The 21,147-nt window shown below is 60.5% G+C and overlaps 2 protein-coding genes and 1 long non-coding RNA gene across 10 annotated transcripts in view; 2 read left to right on the top strand and 1 right to left on the bottom strand.

Moving 5' to 3' along the window:
• Positions 1 to 531: 531 nt before the first annotated feature.
• On the bottom strand, positions 532 to 14,010 carry Il12rb1 (interleukin 12 receptor subunit beta 1). 3 transcript variants are annotated; one of them, XM_027932595.2, is made up of 17 exons: positions 13,887 to 14,010; positions 13,623 to 13,703; positions 12,595 to 12,654; positions 11,405 to 11,522; positions 10,961 to 11,130; positions 10,404 to 10,558; positions 9,703 to 9,736; positions 9,135 to 9,263; positions 8,697 to 8,779; positions 7,911 to 8,145; positions 6,722 to 6,889; positions 5,746 to 5,883; positions 5,346 to 5,498; positions 4,086 to 4,220; positions 3,620 to 3,716; positions 3,280 to 3,361; positions 532 to 2,557 (listed from the first exon to the last, which is right to left on the bottom strand). In XM_027932595.2, the coding sequence occupies exons 1-17, from the start codon at positions 13,939 to 13,941 to the stop codon at positions 2,174 to 2,176; spliced, it is 2,277 nt and encodes a 758-aa protein (XP_027788396.2). In that variant the 5' UTR covers positions 13,942 to 14,010; the 3' UTR covers positions 532 to 2,173. The 3 variants fall into 3 exon arrangements, with proteins under 3 accessions (XP_027788396.2, XP_027788397.2, XP_027788398.2); XM_027932596.2 differs by having other exon boundaries at positions 13,612 to 13,703; positions 13,887 to 13,905; XM_027932597.2 differs by lacking the exon at positions 3,620 to 3,716 and having other exon boundaries at positions 2,391 to 2,557.
• On the top strand, positions 2,116 to 8,873 carry LOC139701657 (uncharacterized). Of its 2 annotated transcripts, none has more exons than XR_011704216.1 (3): positions 2,116 to 2,198; positions 3,591 to 3,699; positions 5,375 to 8,873. It is a non-coding gene; the product is annotated as an uncharacterized lncRNA (long non-coding RNA). The 2 variants fall into 2 exon arrangements; XR_011704218.1 differs by having other exon boundaries at positions 5,275 to 8,873.
• Positions 14,011 to 20,262: 6,252 nt separating the features above from the next.
• The window catches only part of Mast3 (microtubule associated serine/threonine kinase 3), a 33,039-nt gene continuing 32,154 nt past the window's right edge, over positions 20,263 to 21,147 (top strand). For all 5 annotated transcript variants that reach the window (XM_071601214.1, XM_027932609.2, XM_027932606.2 and 2 more), the window contains exon 1: positions 20,263 to 20,316. In XM_071601214.1, the coding sequence (XP_071457315.1) occupies positions 20,278 to 20,316 (39 nt within the window). In that variant the 5' untranslated portion in view covers positions 20,263 to 20,277. The remainder of the gene's footprint in view (positions 20,317 to 21,147) is intronic.

The raw sequence follows: 21,147 nt of genomic DNA, 5'->3' as shown, positions 1-21,147 counted from the left end.
CCCATCCCTGACAGGCAGGAGGCCAGCGCTGCCTCAGGGCCTTTGCATAGCTGCTCCAGCCCCTCCTCACTGCTGCGGCCCTGCATGGCCTCCTCCAGGGAAACTCCCTCCTCCCGTTCTTCACATTCCCATTTTTCCCTCTAACTAGCATTTGTCTGTTCCCCATCACGAGTCCCCATGACAAGTCCCCGAGCCCTGCCCCTGCCCACTGGCGTCTTGAGTGAATCAATAGCTGAGCTGCATTCTGAAAGGCGACACAGCTACTGCAAGGAGCTGAGGAGCCACCCCCAGAGGACCCCAGAATGATGGTGGCCCAGCGGTGCTTGATAAATCCTGGTGGAGGTGTGGTTCGGTGGTAGAGTGCTGGCTGGGCCTGTCTGAGGCCCTGGGTTCCATCTCGAATGCCACGAAAATAAATAAATCCTGGGCCAACATTCTTCTAGGGAGTGACTCAGCCCACCGAGGTCAGGACTTCGGCCAGTATCGCGAACCTCTTCCTATTTCATAGACAGGCAGGCAGAGGCCCAGGGAGAAGCTCTTGGTCATTTCTTGGCAGCAGAATCAGTGGCTTGCATTTAAAAGGGGGCGGGGACCTGATTGAAAGGTTGGGTTTCAGGCATGGCTGAATCCAGGTGACTGCCTCTCCATCTCTGCACTTTTGTCCTCCCTGCAGACTTCTCCCCCAGGCGGCCTCCCCCAGTCGAGGAAAAGAGGCTCCCAAGCCAGCTCCTGGCCCTCCTCCGCCCAGCCCAGCCTCTCCCACTGGGAGCAGGTGTCCTCTTTCCCTGTCACACCAACAAGAGTGCTAGCCAGGACAAGTTGCCTGTCCCTTGGACCCAAGGGGCTGTGCCTAGGAGTGGGCTTGTGGACAACTCTAGAGGCCACCAAATGGGATCCTGTGCCACTAGGTGGACCCAGGCCAGGGATCCGCGTTCCCAGGGGGAAGTGACGCCTCCAGATGGGGCGGGGCCTGGGCCTCCGGCCTCCCCGCCCCGTCCCCCCGCCAGGGCCGGTCCCTCGGTGGCCCTCGGCTTTGCTCCTCCCCCGTCGGAAACCGGAAAAGTCGGTTAACGCCCTGGGAGGGGGAGGGGCGGGGCGGGGAGACGCGCGCCGTCTCTGCCCCCTGGTGGCCAGCGGCGGGGTCGACGCAGCACGTTCCTCCTCGGGAGCTGGGGGGGGGGGGTCCGGGGACCCCGCCCTGGCCGCCGCGATCAGGGGGCAGGGGCGGTGGCCGCGGGGCAGTGTGGGCAGGAAGTGGGTGGGTTTAGGGTGACGCTGGGGTCCAGGGGTTTGCTCGGGCGCTGGGCGTGAGGAGGGAGGAGGATGGCCCCTGGGGGCAACCAAGGCCACTCACGGGGGACCCGCCAACTCCCTCCCACCGTCCCTCCCCCTGCCCAGTCCCGACGCACGTCCGGCTGGGCCGCCCCCAAATAGGTGATCCCGGGGCCCCCAGAGGGAGAGGGGCGTCCACGAGGGAGGAGGAGGAAGGAATTCTCAGCTTCCATTTGGAGATTTGGAGCCGGACATTGAAACTGGCCCCGGGGACAGGTCGGGGACAGAGGAGGCTCATTTATGAAGCCTGCGCCCCTCCAAAAGCCCCGCGAGGTCGCCCTCGTGCTACCCCGTGTGACAGAGAAGACGAGGCCGGGAGGGGACCCGGTTTCCCCAGCGCTGAGCAGCTCCCGGGTCCCTTCTTGGGATCCGTGGACAGTCCCTCCAGTCCCCGCCCAGTGCCGTGGGAAGAGGACATCCTGGGATCCACCCAGCAGCCCTCGCCGGCCTCCCCACAGCAGAGCAGGCCAAGGGCAGGCCCGTCCCTGGCCCGTGGCTGTCAGGCCTGGCTGGGCTGCAGCTCGTTTCCTGGTGGCTTCCAGGGTTCCCGTCACAGGATGTGTGGCAACAGGTGTGGCCCCAGGTTAGAGAGGAGGGCAGGGCGCAGGAGGCGGGGCGATGGGGAGCAGTTTCCGGGTCACAGAGTCCTGAGTTTGAGTCCTGGCCCATGCTGTGTGGCCTCAGGCAAGGCACTCACCCACTCTGAGCCTCGGTGGTCACACCCCTGACATGGGCATGGTATCTCGAGGGCAGCTGTGGGAATCACGGGCTCTTCCGCCGTCTGGAAGGGACAGGCTGGTTATGCAATAAGCCCTGGATGCCGGCCTCGGTGACGGCCAGGTCAGTCTCCCTCTCTGGAAGACGAGGTGCGTGTTCCCATTTCTTCCTCGCGTTTCCACGTCCACCAAGGGTCGTCAAACTTGGGGGGCCCCTGCCTCAGGTCCTCCAGGAGCAAGGGGAGTCTAGACGCCTGGGCAGGGCTGCTATCTGGACAGTCCCGCCTGCCGGGCCCTAGGACCTTGGCTTCCCAGTGTCCTTGCACCTGTCCCTTGTCCTCCGGGGACAGCTCTGTGTCCAGGCCTGGCTCTGGGACACCCCTCAGCAGCTCCGTCTTCGCCTCCAGAGGTTCAGTCCCCTCGCCTTTGTTCCAGGTCACCTCCACCACCAGGGTCTCTTGAGGAGACACCTCTTCAGGGAAGTCCCCCGGGATGGGCCATTGCCACAGCTAGAAAAGAGGGCGGGGCCAAGGCGCTGGGCGGGGCCGTTCCCACCCCCCCATGGGCGGGGCCCAGCTCTGGGGGCAAATTCTTTAAAACCCTGAGACCCATTTAAAGGTGCGCCCTGCCTGGGCGGCCCTGCTGGCCCCGCTCCCGCACCCCCACGTCTTTCTGGGAAAAGCCTCCCTCCTCCTCTCCTGGCAGGTGGCCCCGCCCTGGTCTAGCAAGGAGCATGTGACCCTGGCTCAGCCAATCATAGCATCCTAGCCCCGTGGTTCCAGCCATAGGCCGAGCGGTAAGCACGTGACCTACGCTGGACCAATCGGTGATGACCCTGAGACTTTGGCCGCAGTTAAAGGGCACCACAGGGCCTCTTCTCCCTGGGGAAGACTGAGGCTGCCTGCGAGAGGAGCCTACGGGGACCATGGCCACATAGAGAGAGAGAGAGACCCCACAGCCCTGGATCCAGCTGTGTCTGAAGCCCACCACCTTGGCATGCCCACCCCCCCCCCCCTTCAGTTCTGTTTCTCTGCTAGGAAATGATCTCTCTGGATTGTTACTCGCCCATATGTAGATGGCAGAGGGTTTGGGGCAGGGATTTTGAAGCATCTATCTCAACAGGCTGGGGAAGAATCAAATGAGCCAATACATGGTGGCCATTGCTCAGCCGAGCTTTGCCCAGAGTATGTGACCCATGGCCACGAGCTGGAATTTGAAATGGAACATTTACCTGCTTCCCTTGGCTGCTGGGGAACTCCACAGCGGTGCTGACGCAGGGTGTGGGCAGGGGTGGACACAGGTACCGGGCGGCCCTTAAGTCAAATTAAGTCATATTTGGCTCAATTTTTTCACCAACATGAGGTTATAAAAGGTGTGAGGACGGGATGGGGGGGTCCTATAGATTCAGGTTCAAATCCCACCTCTGCCCCCTGCTGGGCCAATCCCTGGCCCTCTGGACCTCAGTCTCCTCATCTGTAAAGTGGGCACCCTGCCTCCGCTCCTCGAGTTGGGAGGCTATTGTTATCGCTGTGACTCTTACAGGTGGTCCCCGGGGAGAAGACATGAGTTACCTGTTGAGGCCGAGGTACCCAAGGACACCCAGGAGGAGGACGCTCACGAAGCTCCCCAGAGACACGAAGGGGATGGGCAGGTTGGAAACCTGGGCTTCTGGGGGTGGGAGAGCTCGGGTTGGGAGGGATGAGGGAGGACCCTTCATCTACCTGCCGCCGGCCCTCCCTGGCTGCCAGCCCCGGACAGGTTACAGTTTCCCTAAGGTGACGCGAGGGACCCGTACCCCACCTGCCCAGAAGTAGGAATAAACACCTGGCACAAAATAAGTGCACGGCACTGAAATCCCAAACCCAGGTGCCAACCCAGGACAGAGGGAGGCTGGCAGTGTGGGAAGGCTTCCTGGAGGAGGGAGGTTTGGGGCCGGGCTCTGAGGGGTGAGTAGGAGTTCGGTGGCGGCAGGTGCCCGCAGTGGGCCGGGCTGGGGAGGCCGCGGGCCTGGCCCGCTCTGGGCAGGCGGCTGCTTACCGAGGCCGAAGCTCTGCGGCTGGCTCCAGGCGCCCCGCAGCCACACCGTGTCCGCCCGCACCTGCACCGTGTAGGCCCTGCCCGCGCGGAGGCCCCCGAGGGTGACCTGGGTCTGCGTGGTCTTCACGAGCCTCTCTGCAGGGGGTGGGGGAGGCAGCCGTGGGTCCCGGAACCCCCTTGCTCCCCGGAGGCCGGGTTCAGGCTGCCAGGACACCTGGATGGGGACTGAGCCCTGGTCGGGCTTTTGAGGAAGGGGCTCCCGGCCATGTGTTGAGATGGCGCCCCTCACTCAGTCCCCTGTGCATCTCACCATGACTTGCAGGAACATTTCCCATCAAAACGCACAGCAAGCCATGTTCTTCCTGTCAAATTCCAACCTCCTCCCCTGCCCCTCCCCTTGGTCTCTCTGCTCCGGCCATTCTGACCTCCTCTCTGCTCCCCAAGGGGCCAGGCCCCTCTACCCCAGGGCCTTTGCACTGCTTGTTCCCATGTGGTCTGACTGACCCTTTCCCCAGATACCCACAGGGCTCCTCCCCGCCTCCTTCCTGTCTTGAGGGTGGGGGTGAGGGTGAGGGTTAGCTCTGTCTGCTTTGCCTGCCCCCCAGCATCCCCAGCATCTCCAGAACAATAAATAAATGTTTGTGGAAATGAATGAATCAAATAAAACACTGAATAAAATTTAAAATGAGAATATAATCCCTGGATGTCACTAAGAAGGAAACCGATGTAAGGGGCCGTGGCGCACACCTGTCATCCTAATGACGCAGGAGGCTGAGACAGGAGGATGGCAAGTTTGAGGCCAGCCTTGGCAATTTAGCAAGACTCTGTCTCATAAATAAAATAAAAAGACTGGGAACATAGCGCAGTGGTAGAGCACCCCCAGCTGATCCCCAGGAGAGCAAAAAACCAAGACCAAGCAAATTTTAAAAAATCCATAGACTACAATTTTCTCTCTCTCTCTCTCTCTCTCTGTACATGGGATTGAACTCAGGGGCACTTGACCACTGAGCCACCACATCCCCAGCCCTATTTTGTATTCTATTTAGGGACAGGGTCTCACTGAGTTGCTTGGTGCCTCACTTTTTGCCGAGGCTGGCTTTGAACTCCTGATCCTCCTGCCTCAGCCTCCCGAGCCCCAGGGGTTAGAGGCACGCACCACTGCACCCGGCTCAATTCTCTCGTTTTAAAGGTGTGAAAACCAAGACCCAGAGAGGGACAGCGTTGTTCCCAGGGTCACACAGCAAGAAGGAGCCCGCGTACCTGACCCCTGGCTGCCCTCCTCTTGGCAGCGCACGACGTACCCCTCCAGGACGCCGGGGCAGGTGCTCAGCAGCGAGGGTGACCAGTCTATGGACACGGAGTCCCTGCTGCGGTTCCTCACCGACACGCGCTGCGGGATCCCGGCCACCGAGGCTGCGACCAGCGCATCATCACCGTCAGTGCCGGGGCCGAGCACCGGAAGCCCAGCCTGGCACATGGGGGACACTGGCCGCTGAGGCTCCCGCACCTCGGCCCTCGGTGTGCTTGGCCTTGGTCACCTGTGAGCGGCTGGCACCCGCCGGGCTTCTGCCTGACGTGCGGTGGGACAGGTTCACCTGCCCCCTGAAGCCCGAAGCCGCTGCAGAGCCCCGGGAGATGAGCCTGCAGGTGGGTCACTCACCGCTGCCCCCGAAGTAGTGGGTGGACAGGACCGTGGACCAGGACGTGGGGTTCTTCGGGTGCGCAGAGGCGAAGATGCCCAGGTGGTAGCAACCCTCCGGCAGCAGCGCCCCGGATCCTCGGCCCCAGGTGTGAGCCACTGGGAGGAGGGAGGGCCCCCGGGGTCACCGCGTCACTACCTCTGCCCACTCGTGCCTCAGAGCCCCCCGTGCCAACGTCCCCTCCTCCCAGATCCCTCCCCAACTTGCCCCATCCACTCCCACCTGGCCCCTCCCGCACTGTGGGGTGGTTTTGTCCCACTGTCAGGCTGGGGACACCTCCACAACCAGTCGGCGGCACGCCTGGCATCCCAGCTACTGGGAGGCTGAGGCAGGAGGATCGCACTTGGGAGGCCAGCCTCAGCAACTTAGCGAGGCTCTAAGCAACTCAGTGAGACGCTGTCTCCAAATTCAAACTAGAAAGGGCTGGGGCTGGGGCTCAGGGGTTAAGTGCTCCTGGGGTTAATCCCTGGCACCAAAAGAGGGGGAGCCGGGGGTGTGGGTCATGGTCCGGCGAGTGCCTGGCAGACTCAAGACCCTGGGTTCCTCCCCAGGATCTCAGAAAAGAAGGCCAGGCGGAGGCTGTGGCTTCCTCGCGCTCCAGCAAGACCCAGGCAGGAAGCGGGCGAGCAAGAGGCGCCCGGGCCACAGAGCGCCCTCCCCTCCCCGAGGCCTCATTAGTCTGTCACCAGCACCTGCTAAATGCCACCTTCCCTGGTGACGGCAAATATTGAACAGGCCCAGGATGTGAGAGAGGCTCCCTGCCGGGTGCAGCCTGCCCGGGCGCCGGGGCCAGCAGAGGAGGAGGGCTCAGGCCATGTTCCGGCCCAAGCTGTGTGACCTGAGTCCACAGCGGTGCCTCTCTGGGCCCTGGACGCCCCTGTGTCCAGTCTCAGGAGGCGTCCCAGAGGCCTGGCAGGGACGCGGCCATTCACGTACCTCGTCCAGCGGGGGCCGGGTCCCGGGGGGTGTGCAGGCTGCAGAGGGCAGGGCCGCCCCCTCCGTCCAGCCGCTGCCACTCGATGCAGTAGGTGGTGCCCGGGTCCCCCGCGGGCCAGCTCAGGGTGGTCCCCTCGGCGTCGACGCTGATGTTCAGGAGCCCTGGGTCTGGAAGGGGATGGCAGGGTCACCCAGGGCAGCCGCCTTTGCCGGGCCTGTGCAGTCCCCAGGCCACCTTCCTGCCCAGGGACATCTGCGCCTAGCCCTGTCCCCTCAGTGGGCAGCTGGGGGCTGGACGTGGGCAGAGGGGAGCGTTTGAAGGGCTTCCCTCGCCCGGACGGGGCCCCCCTGCCGCCCTGTCTCCCTCCCCTGCAGCAGACGCCCAGCCTGGCTGGACCCGCTGGGGACAGAGGCCAAGTTCAGAGGCAGCAGGACGCACCCCCGACCCCTGGCTCCATCTCTCCCACTTCCTAAAACAAGGGCCTCTGCTTCTAATTTGCGGAAGACAAGCAGCGTTTATCGAACACCAACTGTGTGCGCCAGCTCCCTGGGAGACGGGACGATGATGGCCCTATTTGACGGATGCCAAAACTGAGGCCCAGACGGTGTGGATCAACCCGAGTCTACCAGCAGGGCTGCGACCCAGATCAGGTCAGAGCTGACCACACGCTCCTGTGCCGCCCTAGGGAGTGACAGGACCTCTCTGAGCCTCGGTTGTCGTATCTGTAAAATGAGCCTCGTGGCCTCACCTGCACCTTCCCAGGGTGGCATGGCACTCGGGCACGGAATTTAAGGAGTCACCCGGATGAAGGATGTGGGGATGACATTTTTTTTCAGTGCTGGGGATCGAACCCAGGGCCTCACACGCACTGGGCGAGCACCCCACCACTGACCTACGGTCCTTTTGTGTTTTGAAACAGGGTCTCGCTAAGTTGCTGAGGCTGGCCTCGAACTTGTGATCCTCCTGCCTCAGCCTCCCGAGACACTGGGATGACCGGCGGCACCGCCAGGCCCAGCTTGATCATGGGTTTTGGCGCCTGTTACGCTCCCTGGCCTCCTGGCCTCCCTGGCCTCCCGGCCTCCTGGCCTCCCTGGCCTCCTGGCCTCCTGCTGGTGGAGTGGGGCTCAGAAGAGCTGCTCAGCTCCGGGTCCTCTGGCGGCCGCCCCACCCCGCCCCACGGAGAGGCACCTGTGCTGGTGTTGGCGGGAATGCGCCAGGTCTTGTTGGAGCTCCGGCCAAAGTGACTCTGGGAGAAGACAGCCACGTCGTAGGCAGCCCCCGAGAGGCTGAGCTTTCTCCGCAGGGGCCGGGTCCTCTCGGCCTTGGCCTTGCAGGAGCAGGACAGCATGTGCAGCTGGACAGAGAGGTTCACCCTGGCTGTAGGTGCTTCGAGGCAGCCTTCCGGAAGCTTGACCTGGGGTAGCTGTCATGGGTACGAGAGATGGCTTGTGGGGACCTGAACACTGTCCTCGGGGCAGACAGCACGACAGCCCAGGAGGACAGGACCGCAGCCAATCACATGCACCGAAATTTCTTAAAAAAAAAAAAATAGTCAAACACAATGCTGGCAGAGCTGTTGGGAAATGGGCAATCAGAGATCAGAGCCGGGGCATGCTGATCTGGGGAGCAGGGGGATTGTCAAAACCCACTGTGATTTCAGGAAAAAAAAGAATCAAATCTTTGGAGTCGGTTAGCTCAGGCCCAGAGATTGTTCCTAGGAAAAGGAATTTGAATTGGAAGAAACTGAGCCCGTGAGAGACCTGCTGAAGTCTGTCCCCTCCCGCCATCTGGTTTCTGTCTGCTCTGGGCGGACCAGAGCGGCCGTGGAGATCCAGGCCCACCCACCGCCGTCCTCCCGGCCCACGTGCTCCGTGGCTCCCACTGGAACCCCAGGCTCCCCGCCCACCCCCTCCAGCCTCTTGTCCCCGCCACTGCCCCGGCCACCCACAGCTCCTCGGAGGGAGGTCCCGTTACCTGCCCGAGCACCGTGAGCAGCCTCCTCCCGTCGGGGCCCAGGGGTCCCACGGAGAGCCTCAGCTCAGGCCGCGGGAGGGTGGCTGCGGAGGGGGGAGCACATGCTGAGCACACGCCCCACCACTGACCCCAGCCCTCGCTGCCTGATTTCTAATACACATTGCCTTATGTCCACCACCCACTGTCTCATGTCTAATACCCGCCGCCCCGTTTCTTCTTTCTTTTGTCTTTTAGGATAGAGATGGACACGGGGACACGGGGCGTGTAGTGTCTTGTTTTGTATTTCACGCAGGATCTCACCAAGCGGCTGAGACTGGCCTCAAACTCACAATCCTCCTGCCTCAGCCTCCCAAACCTCTGGGATCACAGGCGTGTGACCGCCCTGGCCCTGCTGCCTCATTTCTAATGCCCCTACACCGTGGCCCTGGGCGTTCTCACCAGGGGGGACACACACAGAGCTGCCCCAGCTACTCCAGGGACCTCCCGGGGCACCTGATGCCAACCGCCGCCGCCGCCGAAACTGGCATTCCCGGGCTTCGTCCGTCTCCAGGGGACACAGGCAGGACTCTGGGGGAGGGGCGCCACACAGGCCAGAGGTCAGTCCCACAGGGTCACCCAGGGCTTGGCACTAGTCGCTTAGCTCTCGTGCACTTAGGAGCTCCAGCTGTGTACACAGCCGGGCACTGGACTCTGGGGACGGCAGGAGCGAGCCAGGCCCCGTCCCCTTGGGTTCCTGGGTATGTCCACGTAGCCCCTGCCCTAGGTGGGAGCTGGCCCCACCTCCCCTGGGGATGGGACCTTGGCCAAGGGCTCCTCAGCGCCCCCCCAATCCTCACTTTGTTTTTTACTTGCAAAATGGAAATAATCCAACGTCAATTAAGGGAGGGGGCGACGGCACAAAACCCAACGAAGGCCTTTGCAGAAGGCGAGGCCTACAGTAGGTGCTCAATTAATGTCTCCTTGCAGCGGCTGCCTTTGCTGCTGCGGTTATTACTGTCATTCTCACCTAGGCCGGAAGCATCCTGAGATCCACAGTCGCCCTAGAGAGAGGCCACGTGACAGTCTTTTTACACTTCGGTGCTGAAAACTTTAGCTATTTAAAAAGGAATCGAGGGGGGTCCCAGGGATTGAACCCGGGGGCCCTCGACCCTGGAGCCGCATCCCAGGCCTGTTTTGTATCTCATCTAGAGACAGGGTCTCACGGAGCTGCTGAGGCTGGCTTTGAACTCGTGATCCTCCTGCCTCAGCCTCCCCAGCTGCTGGGATGCAGGTGTGGGCCACCATGCCCGGCTGGGGCTGGGGCTCCCGCACGCTCAGCTGTGCCCTGCCTGGGTGACAGCGGCCGGTGGGTGGAGCCATGCCTGGCCGGATGCTCAGAAAGCTGGAGGCTGCCTGGGCTCAGGTGACAATGACAAGGCCCAGGAGCGGCAGGGGGGGAGCGCGGATCCTGGGCCTGAGGAACCCTGAGCCTGGCCAGAGGGGGGCGTGGAGAGCGGGCGGCACTCCTGAGGGTAATAGGGAGCCATGGCGGGCGTGTGAGCCCGGGAGGTTGCAGCCCGCGGGGGGAGTGTTGGAAAGACCTTGGGGGCTGACCTGGGCAGGGTGGAGGCCAGGGAGGGGGGCGGCTGTGGAGATGGTGAGACCCACGGGAACTTGAGGGTCCCCGAGAGAGGCTGGGTCCACTCTTGACCCGTGGAGGAAACTCACCCATTTCCACGAGCCGCTGGGTGCGCGGTGCCGGAGCTGCACCTCCGCCCTGTCCGGCTGGGCCTCGGCCTTCTCCTGCCGGGTGGCCCACTCCCACCGCGGCTGCCCAGAGGCGCTGGACACCCTGATGTCGCCCGGGGGAGGGTGGTATCGGACTGGAAGCAGAAGTGGAGGTCGGGAGGAGATGGCCCCAAGTGTGTGACTCCGTGAGTCCCGCCTCTGCCCGTGGCTGGCCCGACCCGGGTCACCAACTGGGTCCCCCGGTGAGAACCAGGGTTGCCCACGCCCCCTCCTCCGTGGGGCCCACAGGCCATGTCCCCTGGGCACACAGCCTCAGGTGCCCTTTGGAGACAGGGGCCAGCGAGAAGCAACCTAAGTGCCCAGCAAGAGGGGACTTTAGCGAAGGCACCATGAAGACGGCCATGTCACGCTCCAGAGTTGGATGTCACTGCTGGCACTATCTATCGTGTGACCCTGGGATCCCCCTCCAGGTCTGGGCATGGAGGCCGGGGGCTTGTGAGGGTGGAGAGGGTATGGGAAGAGAGCAGAGTGCTGACCCCACGTGGAGAGCGTCAGGGAAACGCTGGGCGACTTCTCCGACCGGTTCCCCGCCCGAGACTCCACCCAGAGCGTGACGTCCCGGAGCACAGGCACCCCGTCCTGGTCGGAGAACTGCAGCCTGGTGTCCCGGCCCGCGGGGAAGTAGCAGCAGCACCCCTCCTGCCGGCTGCAGGGAGGAGAGTGTCGGTGCCGAGTCTGGGGTCCTAGTGGACCTGGGCATCGCAGCCGCCGCAGCAGGCCCCGTGCACCAGCTCCTAGCACCCTTCCTGTCCCCCTGTAATTCCACTTCCCTCAGCCCGGGGGTTACTTAGGGATCGACTTAGGACTGAGGGCTTAGGGGGACCCCGGAATCTCCCAGCATCTCACTTCTGAGAGCAGGAACGGGGGCGGGGCAAGGGCTGAACATGGGTCTGGGTTTGGGGACCTTGGTGGAGTCTCACCGGCACCACAGGAAGTGGCTGACGCCGTCTGTGGGACCCTCGTACCGCCAGGAGCACTCATAGACACTTTCGCTGTCCACCCGGTAGCAGCTCAGGTCGGTGGGCCCCGAGGCAGAGCCTGCAAGAGACCCCGGGCTCTGGGAAGAACCGCAGGAGGCGGAGCTTGCCCACAGGGACCCGCTCCCAGGCAATGAAACCCCGTCACAGTGTCCTGGAGCAGACACTTCTGCCTCAACCTTCTGTGGCTCCCGACACCCTCCCTGAGTCCTTCCCATCTCCCCACCTCAACCTGTCCCACCCCACCAGCCTCCTTTCTGGGCCTCCAACATGCCAGGTTTGCTCCCACCTCAGGGCCTTTGCACATGCTGTGCCCTCTACCTGGAAAGCCCTTCCCCCAGATCTTTTTTTCATTAGCGGGGATGGATGAGACCCAGCCGCTCGCACATGCCAAGCAGATGCTCTACCACGGAGCCACACCCTGCTCCTTCCTGCTCCTTCCCCAGATCTCAACAGTCCAATTGCTCATTTATGTCACTTCCTGGACCTCCAGCTGGCCCACAGCAGCCTCCTCCTCCCTCAGCCGCCTGTTTTTCCAGTGTGTGCCATCCTGTGCAGTCCAGGCACTGGTTCACCTGTGCTCTGTCCTCCACGAGGCTGTCCTGGGAGGACAAGTTATTCCCTACATCTGGAATTGGGTCTGCACATAGTAGATGCTCAGTTAAAAAAAAAAAAATTTGAGATGGAGTCTTGCTCTGTTGCCCAGACTGGCCTCAAACTCCTGGACTCCAACGATCCTCCTGCCTCAGCCTCCTGAAGAACTGGGACTCCACAGTGTGCCACCACTGCCAGATGAGCAGATAATCTTCAACAGTGGAATGGACAGCGTGCCCACCGGGCACCGGAGCCTTTGTGGGTACTTAGTGAGCCTGGGACAGCAACACCTACTCTGGGGACACTGCAGCTTCACCCAGGCACGCCTGACCACCACCACCCCCAACACCCAGTGACCAGCCTGGTGACACACACACCAGTCCTGCCACCCTGCCGGGGACGGGGAAAGGTCAGGCTGAGAGGGTGAGGATGGGCCGGCAGGGGGTGGTCAGGGTCCCCGAGACCTCAGGTGGGGCTGCTCTGGCTGGGAGAGGCGGAGACCAGCGCCACGCAGTCCTCAAGGACCCACGGCCTCGAACCTGAGTCGGTGTCCGGATCTGGCAGGTCCTGAACTGAGCACTCGACGGCTCTGCAGGCAGCTGGAGGAATAAGAGATGGTGACACCTCTGGCCTTGCACTGTTTGGGGACAGGGGCTCAGCTTGGGGGTCTACATCCAAGTGATCATCACTGTCCATCCACCCCCCGTCCACCCACCTGTATCTGTCTAGCTACCCGCCAACCCACCCATCCATCTACCACCGTCTGTTGATGCTGAGTCTGGGGTCCTAGTGGACCCCCTTCATCCGTCAAGCACCGGCCATTCTGTCCACTCACCCCTCCATCCACTCGTCCCTCCGCCCACTCCTCCATCATCCACCACCCCTTAGCCCTTGGTGGCTGGGTGGAAATTTCACAGTGGACACTAAGATACGCAGTTGGGGTCCCTCCAGGGGGTCCCCCCAGCAGGAAAGAGCAGTGAGACCCAGAACCTGGCAGGCGGGACGTGTTGGGGGCGCCTGAGGCAAAGCTGGTCGGGAGGAAGGAGGGTGGGGGGGGCCAAGGGGGGCTCCTGTCCCACCAGCAGTCAGGGCTGTGGTGAGCCTGGAGGTGACCTCCTTCAGCCACAGTGTCCCCCACGCTGCTCAGGAGCACCACTGTCCGCCAGAGGTAGAAGCGGACAAGTCGGGGCGGGGGCCGCCGTGGGCGGAGTCGGGGGAGCCTGGCACCCACCACACACCCTGACCAGACCCTCCACCCCCCCCCGCCCTCCCCGGGGCTGACCATCCAGGGCCACCACCAGTGAGCGACTCCCAAGGAATCCCGGGCCTGGGGCCTCCCCTGCCCTGTTCTCTTCCCGCGTCTGGCTCCTGAAGTCCCCGCGGGGCACATTCAGCACCTCAAACTTGAGTGCTGAGTCTGCACCCTGCTGATCCCCAGTTTACAGAGGAGGAAACGAAAGCACAGAGAGGCACAGAATCTGCCCAGAGTCACACAGCAGCAGGAGCAGAGCGGGGCTCAGAGTCCAAACCGAGCCACCCCAGTGACCCCTCCTCACCTGATACGTACATGACTGTGTGCACACTGCCACGCGCCTGCCATGCGCGGGCTCGCTCTCCACCGCTCCCCTGGGTGTCCCCTCAGTGAACTCTGGGAGGTGGGGAGGGTCCAGTCCACAAAAGAGAAAAGCAAGGCCCGGGAGGAGTCTGAGCCCAGAGGCCAGGATCACCAGGTCCCTCCCACTCGGGGCAGGACCCTCGAACCCGGGGCCGCAGCCTCCACCCACCAGTCCCAACCAGGAGCAGCGGGTGGCGGCTGGGGGCCGTGACTCACCCCGGCTGGACACCAGGAGGAGGAGGACACGCAGCACAGCCACCGGCCGCCCCATCGGGTCCACGAGGAGCCTCCGGTTCCAAGCAGCTTCTCAGCACCAAGGAGGCCACCACACTGTCCCCTCCCGGAACTCACTGAAGCAGAACCTTAAAAAAGAAAAAAAAAAAAAAAAAAAGGCGTCACAGTCCCAGTCACACGGAAAGAGAAACCCAGGAAGTCACAGCGGTGACCTCACCCCGGCAGAAACCCACCTTGGGGCACGTTGGGCCCTGAGGCTCGGGGCCCTGCCCTGCTAGCCCCGGGCCCAGCTGGACACCTGGGTGGTGGCCCTGAGAGTCACCTGCAGCTCTGAGCCCCGTCCCCAAGTCCTCTCTGACCCCCACCTCAGACCCCAGGGCTGGCCGGGCCACAGGGTCCTTGGGCAGGTTTTTGGTCTTTTTAATATTGGGGTTCAAACCCAGGAGCGCTTCACCAGTGGGCTGCCTTCTCGGCCCTTTTATTTTTTATTTTGAGACAGGGTCTCTAAGTTGCCCAGGCTGGCCTCCCACTTGCCATCCTCCTGCCTCAGCCTCCGGAGTCCTCCAACATCTTGAATTCTTTCATCCAACAAATTGCTGTGAGGCACTCGCGGTGCGCCACGGCCGGCAGAGCACCCGCTCCCCACGTCCAGATTCCTGCCCCGGGTGCCCTGGGTCCCGGCTCCCAAAAGGTCACTGTACGTCCTTCATCTTTGGCTCGGCGTGATGGTGCACCCCTGTCATCCCAGGAGCTCGGGAGGCTGAGGCAGGAGGATGGCAAGTTGGAGGCCAGCCTCAGCAACTCAGTAAGACTCTATCTTACAACAAAAAAAATAAATAAAAATTCCTGGGGATGTGGCTCTGCCGCTGCGAAGTGCCCAGAGCACGCAGTCCCCAGGCCATGGAGCAGGTGCGCTGCTGGGGGCTGAGGGCAGGGAGTGAGGCTCATGTGTGCAGTCTCCTTTGGGGGACGGGAATGTTCTAGAACCAGGTAGAGCTGTTGCGCCCCCCTGAGAGCAAGCTCCACACCAGCTACATCGTCCTTCTTGAAAGGGTGGATTTGGGTCGTGTGACCTCCCCTGAAGGGACATGTTCCCGGGGTCCCGGGGCACCGAGGCGGGGGAGGGCCTTTCCTGGGACGGGGGCATCTGGGGAGACCGAGGCCGGCGACAGGGCGCGGCTCAGCCTTGGCAAGGACGCCCCCCGGAGGAGGAGCCGGGGACGGCAGGGCCGGCCGGGGTCAGGTGGCCCAGAGACGTCAGTGCCTCGGGGACAAAGAAGCAGTGTCCTGGTCCTGGCACCACGGGGACGGAGACCCCGTGACCCCACACACAGCAGCCTTCACTGGCCACAGGACCCGGGCGGGGGGGGGAGGGGCAGAGACAGAGACCCAGAGATAAGAGATAAGAGAGATAAGACCGAGAGACACAGATGGAGGGGGCTGCGACAACCTGGGCCTCGCAGCCCATCTGGCCCCCGGGAGCCCCGCCTGCCCGGGTCACAGGGGTGGGACCTGAGGCACAGGTGGGGCCACCCCAGGCTCTGGGTAAAGGACAGAAGGTTCCAGCAGCTGCCCTCCCAGGCCTGGTGCCCCCACCCTGCAGAGCCAGGCCTGAGGGAGGAGGGGGGAAGGGCTCCTGGGGACGGCGCCCACCACCAGCCAGGGACACTAGCCCTTGTCACTGGTGCCCCCCAGTGGCCTCTGTCCTGCTAACATGTCTTGCTCATCCCAGAGTCAGAGCGGCCACTGGATAGACAGGGCGGGAGGGAAAGAACTGGACGCAGGTTCCCCAGCCCCTGGGGGGGTACAGCCCAGTGCTGTGCGCTGGGGAGAGAGGGCTTCCTGGAGGAGGAGGACTGAGCTCAGGGGCCCCGACCACTGAGCCACGTCCCCAGCCCTGTTTTGTATTTTACTGTGAGACAGGGTCTCGCTGAGCTGCTCAGGGCCTCGCTCTTGCTGAGGCTGGCTTTGATCCTCACGATCCTCCTGCCTCAGCCTCCCGAGCCGCTGGGATGACAGGCGGGGGCCACCGCGCCCACGAGGAGGGGGCTTGGAGCTGGGTTTCCAAGGGAGATGGCCCTGGGGCCGAGGCCTCCTCTGGAGGAGACGCTTTGAGGAACAGTAGCCCGTCACGGAGGGTCTGGGGCTCTGTGTGGGGAGGTGACACTGGAGGTCGCAGGGGGCCTGCCTTGCCCAAGGGCACGGGGAGCCGTGGGGGGCTGTGAGCAAGGGGTCCCCAGCCGCATGTGAGGTGGCATTTCTACCCTCATCGGGGTCCCACTGAGCTCATGATCTCACCTTCCCGGTGCCACAGGTGGGCACAACCCCCTCCCTCTCCCCCTCCTCCCTCCCAGGGGCCCTTGCCAGCTGCCAGAGAAGGTCCCAGGGACGCCCCACTTTCAACCGCCCCTCAGAGTGGGGGAGGGGAAGCAGGAAAGAATAGGTCACAGGAGCCGGAAATCATGACAAGGGGAACCGCAGAACCTCCCCACCCCCCTCCGTCTTCCTGGGGAAAGTGACCTTAAGCCCAAGAGGGAGGAGTCCCCTCCCTGTGGCCAAGAGACCAAGGTCCCTAAGGGGCATTAAAGAGGGTATTGAGGGGTGAGTAGGAGTTTGCCAGGAGAAAATCTACTCGCTCACTAGCCACCACATTTATAGGTGTCCTCGTCCATAGGAACAGCCCCTGCCACCAACGGGGACTTCTCAGCCTCCAGAGCAGGGTTGGAGGAGGTCCTAAAGAGTAACAGAAGGGGCCGGGTGGAGCTCAGTTGGTGGAGCGCATGCCCAAGGCCCTGGGTTCCCTCCCCAGCACCACATAAAAATAAATAAATAAAATAAAGGTATTGACAACTACCACAAAACAATAAATATTAAAAGAAGAAAGTACACAGAAGGTTACCAGAAAAAAATCCATTCAACAAGCACACTTCCTGGGGTTCCATATGGAAATATTTGAACAGAATTTTTGCTTTTTCTACTTGAGTTCTGAGGATTAAGCAGAAGGCGCTTAACCACCGAGGTTTGTGTTTTACTTAGGGACAGGGTCTCACTGAGTTGCTTAGGGCCTCGCTGTTCTGAGGCTGGCTTTGAACTTGCGATCCTCCTGCCTCAGCCTCTCGAGCTGCGGGGAGGACAGGCGTGGCCACCTCGACCAGCTTTGAGGAGAGTCCTGATGGTGCTCTGGTTGGGCTCTGGGGTGTCCCCAGGGCCCACGTGTTAAAGCCTTGATTCTCAACCGACAGCACAGTTGGGACCTTTAGGAACCAGGACCTCGGGAAGAAAGGTGTTTGGGGGCACACTCTGGAAGGGGATCATGGGACCCCAGGTATTGACACTCTTCTTTGCTTCCTGGCACCAGGAGGAGAAGGGGCCCTGCCATGTGTTCCCACCACCATGGAAATTGCTGCCAAGGCCCAGAGCCACGGGGCCCAGCAACCAAGGACTGAAATCTCTAAATCCATGAGCCAAAGGAGACCTCTCCTCCTTTAGGTTGATTGTCTTAGGCATTCTGCCACAGTAGGGAAGGCCAGGAGATGGATGTGTGAAAGGCCACAAGGAAAATGTATTTGTTCACTCAAGAAATGCCCTCTGAAGGACCTAGAGAATTTGAGTGGGTTTTAAGAACTCATAGGACTTCTTCAAAATGGAAAAATTGGGGCTGGGGTGGTTGGTGGCTCAGTGGTAGAGCGCTTGCCTAGCACTTGGGAGGCACTGGGTTCAATCCTCAGCACCATATAAATATAAAATAAAGATACTGTGTCCACCTAAACTAAATAAAAAATAAACATTAAAAAAATGGGAAAATCACATTCAATCAATCAGTCAATCAGTGAACACTCCCTATCACCTCCTGGGACGTCATTTGGAAGAGAGCCCTGGGTAGGAGTTCCCCAGATAAAGCAGGGGCACCTAGGATCTCTCCGGTGACTCCCTGGGCAGGTCCACATTTACTGCCCACCCCAGCAACCTCTGGTTCATGGACACATGCTCTCTCTCTCTCTCCTTTTAGCAGTGTGCTTTTTTAAAATAATATTTTTTTGGATGTTGATGAATCTTTATGTTATTCACTTATTTATATGCGATGCTGAGAATCAAACCCAGGGCCTCCCACATGCCAGGTGAGCTCTACCCCTGAGCCCCAGGTCCAGCCCCAGGGAACCTCTCTTTTCCCAGGATTCCAAGCAAAGTCTCAAGAAAGGCCGTGATTGGCTGAGCCTGTGGGTCACAAGCCCACCTTGAACCAATCACAGTGACTGATAAAGGATAAAAGGCTGGGGGTCAAGTGGGGGTCCTGCTTGAACTAAAAGTGAACTGGGAGACAGAACCAGCCAGATCAGAGCAGTTGTCCCTTATAGGAGGAGAACTTCCAGCCCCTTGGGGTAAGCAAGCTGCAACCTGCGCTTCACTTGTCCAGGGCTGCTCAGTGAGACACAGGACAGCCAGCTGAGCTAGAATTTCAACACACAATGTTTTAGCATAACTATGTCCCAGCTATTACAGGGGACATATTTATACTGAAAAATTATACACTGTTTGTTGAAATTCGAGTTTAACTGGGTGGCCGCTTTGGAAAACAGTCTGGCGGGTTGTCACAAATTTAAAACACAGAATCAACATATGGCCCGGAAAGTCCACCGCGAGGTACGTGCCCAAGAGGATTGAAACAGACATCCTTACAAAACCTTCTAAGCGAACACAGACAGCGGCTCTATTCCAAAATTTAAAAACCCTGATGACTGTCAAGGGATGAGCAGATGAACAAAATGTGCTCCGACCACACCACAAAATAGTATTTGATCATAAAAGGGAATGAAGTACTGATTCACCACAATGTGGATGAATTTTGAAAACATGATACCAAGTGGAAGAAACCTTCCATGTGGAGAGGACCGCAGGGTCTAGGACTGCATTCAGATGAAGTGTCCAGAAACCGCCAGTTTACAGAACAGACAGCTGACTGGTGTCCCAGCAGCTCGGGAGGCTGAGGCAGGAGGCTCTCGAGTTCAAAGCCAGCCTCGGCAACTTAGCAGAGATCCTGTCTTTAAATAAAATACAAAAAAAAAAAAAAAAAAAAAAAAGGCTGGGGATGTGGCTCAGTGGTTAATGCCCGTGGTTTCAATCCCCGGTACCAAAAAAACAAATAAGGGGGGGGGGGAGGGAGAGGAAGAGGAGCACGGGGAGCCTCAGCTAATGAGGACAGGGCCTCTTCTGTGGATGGGGAAGCCGCCTGGATGAGATGGTGGTGGCGGTTGTGCAACTCTATGAATATGCTAAAAATCCCTGCATTGCACATTCTAAAAGGGTGAACTGTCCCGCTCTACCACTAGGACACACCCCAGCCCAATTATGTCAATTTTAATGAGAAAACTAAGTATTCCCAGCACCCCGTGTTTTTATATGCTCCATCAGGCCACCATAAATTGGTGCAATCCTATAGCACCCTTGAGACATTGGGTCCAATGACACTTCCTAGGATCCCCTACAGCCAGAAAATATATTCCAGTGTCCAGTTTGAACAGGGGACTTGGGGAGGCAGAGACGGTGGTGGCAGGGAAAGAGACTGCAGGGGTTCTCTCGGGACTTGGGGTTGCTCCCAGGCTCGGTTTCTCCTTCTGCAAAGCGAAGAATTTCCGTGAAATGCCTGTGAGAGCCGATGTTCCTGAGGCAGGTAGGCAGGTGCTCCGGCAGCCATGACTAAGGCCGCCAGCCTCAAAGAGAAGCTGGCGACCACAGTGGCCCTCTAGCTGTGTATATAGTTTGTTGGCTAGGGGTGGCAGGGTGGTACCAGAACACCTGTCTTTAAAATGTCGATGTTTTGTTCATCACGAACATTTTCATTTCGATTTTTAAAAAATTATCCCCAAATATTATTTAAAATTTTTTTTAGTTGTAGATGGACACAATATCTTTATTTACTCTTATGTGTGCTGAGGATCGATCTCAGAGCCTCAAGCATGCTAGACGAGCGCTCTCCCACTGAGCCACATCCCCAGCCCCAATTCCAAATATTATTGATGAGTTTTGGGGGAAGTCTTAACTTTTGCGAGTGCCAGTCTTGCTGTGTGCTCTGGGCACATTGATTAACCTCTCTGAGTCTCAGTTTCCTATCTGCAAAAATGGGAATGAATAATGCTCACTTCCTTCGAGGAGGATTCATTACAAAATATTCACTTGGATGCTTTGTGGCCGGGCTGGGCCTGGAGGGGCGGGGCCGCTCGCCCGCTGGGGGCGGGGCCCTTCCAGATGGGCTTCCCGGGGAGGGGTGGGGTCAGACCACGGTCAGCTGACCGGCCTGGCCAATAGCGTCCGGGGGCGGGGTCTGGCAGGCCGGGGCGGGGCCGGGGGCGGGCCCCGCGGCTCGGACTCGCTGGCCATGGACGAGTCGAGCCTCCTGCGGCGCCGCGGGCTCCAGGTGAGGCCTTTGCGCGGGCGGGCGGAGGGCGAGGTGCGGCGGCCGCGGGTGGGTGCCGGGGCGGGGCCTCCGCCGGCCGTGGGGAAACTGAGGCAGAGGGCGGGGCGCTGCCGGGTCGCGCCCTCTGCCCGCCTGCATCTGAAAGTGCGTTTTGCCCTCTGGGAGGGGGCTGTCCCCATTGGATTCATGGGGAAACTGAGGCTCCAGGAGATGGCGTGGGAGGAGGGGACTGAGGGTTGTCCCCTCCCCACCAGATACTCTAATAATAATAGGCTCCACAGCAGCCCGGGCGCCGAGCTCGCCATATGTTCATCGTTGTGTCAACCCCGTTACTACTGACATGCGACTGTCATTAGTATATATCAGTACCTGCCTGGGTCGTGGCTGTGCCACTGTACCCCAGACTGAGGTCACCTCTAGAGCCGGTCGGGGTGGGGGGACTGTCCATTTATCAGGTAAGGAAACTGAGACCCTACCTGGCAAAGTCACTAATCAGGGTTTGCCCAGCCGGGATTCATTCCGCGCCCTTAAACAGCTCTCTCTGGGCTCAGTCCAGACATTTGTGTGACCTGGGAGGACCCCGATTCTCAGGCCTCAGTTTCCCTGTTCACCATAAGAGCCCTGCTTTCCCAGCCTTTGGCACCATGTCTGTGTTGGGTGGCTGTGTGACCCGAGGTAAGAACACGGCTGTTGGGACAGCAGAGCCCTAAGTTCGAACCCACCCTGGGGGTACATGACCCCAGGTGGCAACTCCTTTGACCTTTCTGAGCCTCAGTTTCCCTGTTTATACCATCTGTAAAATGGGGATTCAGATCTGGCTATTTCCCTCCG

Source organism: Marmota flaviventris, chromosome 1 (genome assembly GCF_047511675.1).
Source record: "Marmota flaviventris isolate mMarFla1 chromosome 1, mMarFla1.hap1, whole genome shotgun sequence".
Classification (NCBI taxonomy): Eukaryota; Metazoa; Chordata; class Mammalia; order Rodentia; family Sciuridae; genus Marmota; species Marmota flaviventris.
The sequence above is the reverse complement of the archived record's forward strand: the minus strand, read 5'-3'. Positions and strand labels throughout refer to the sequence as shown.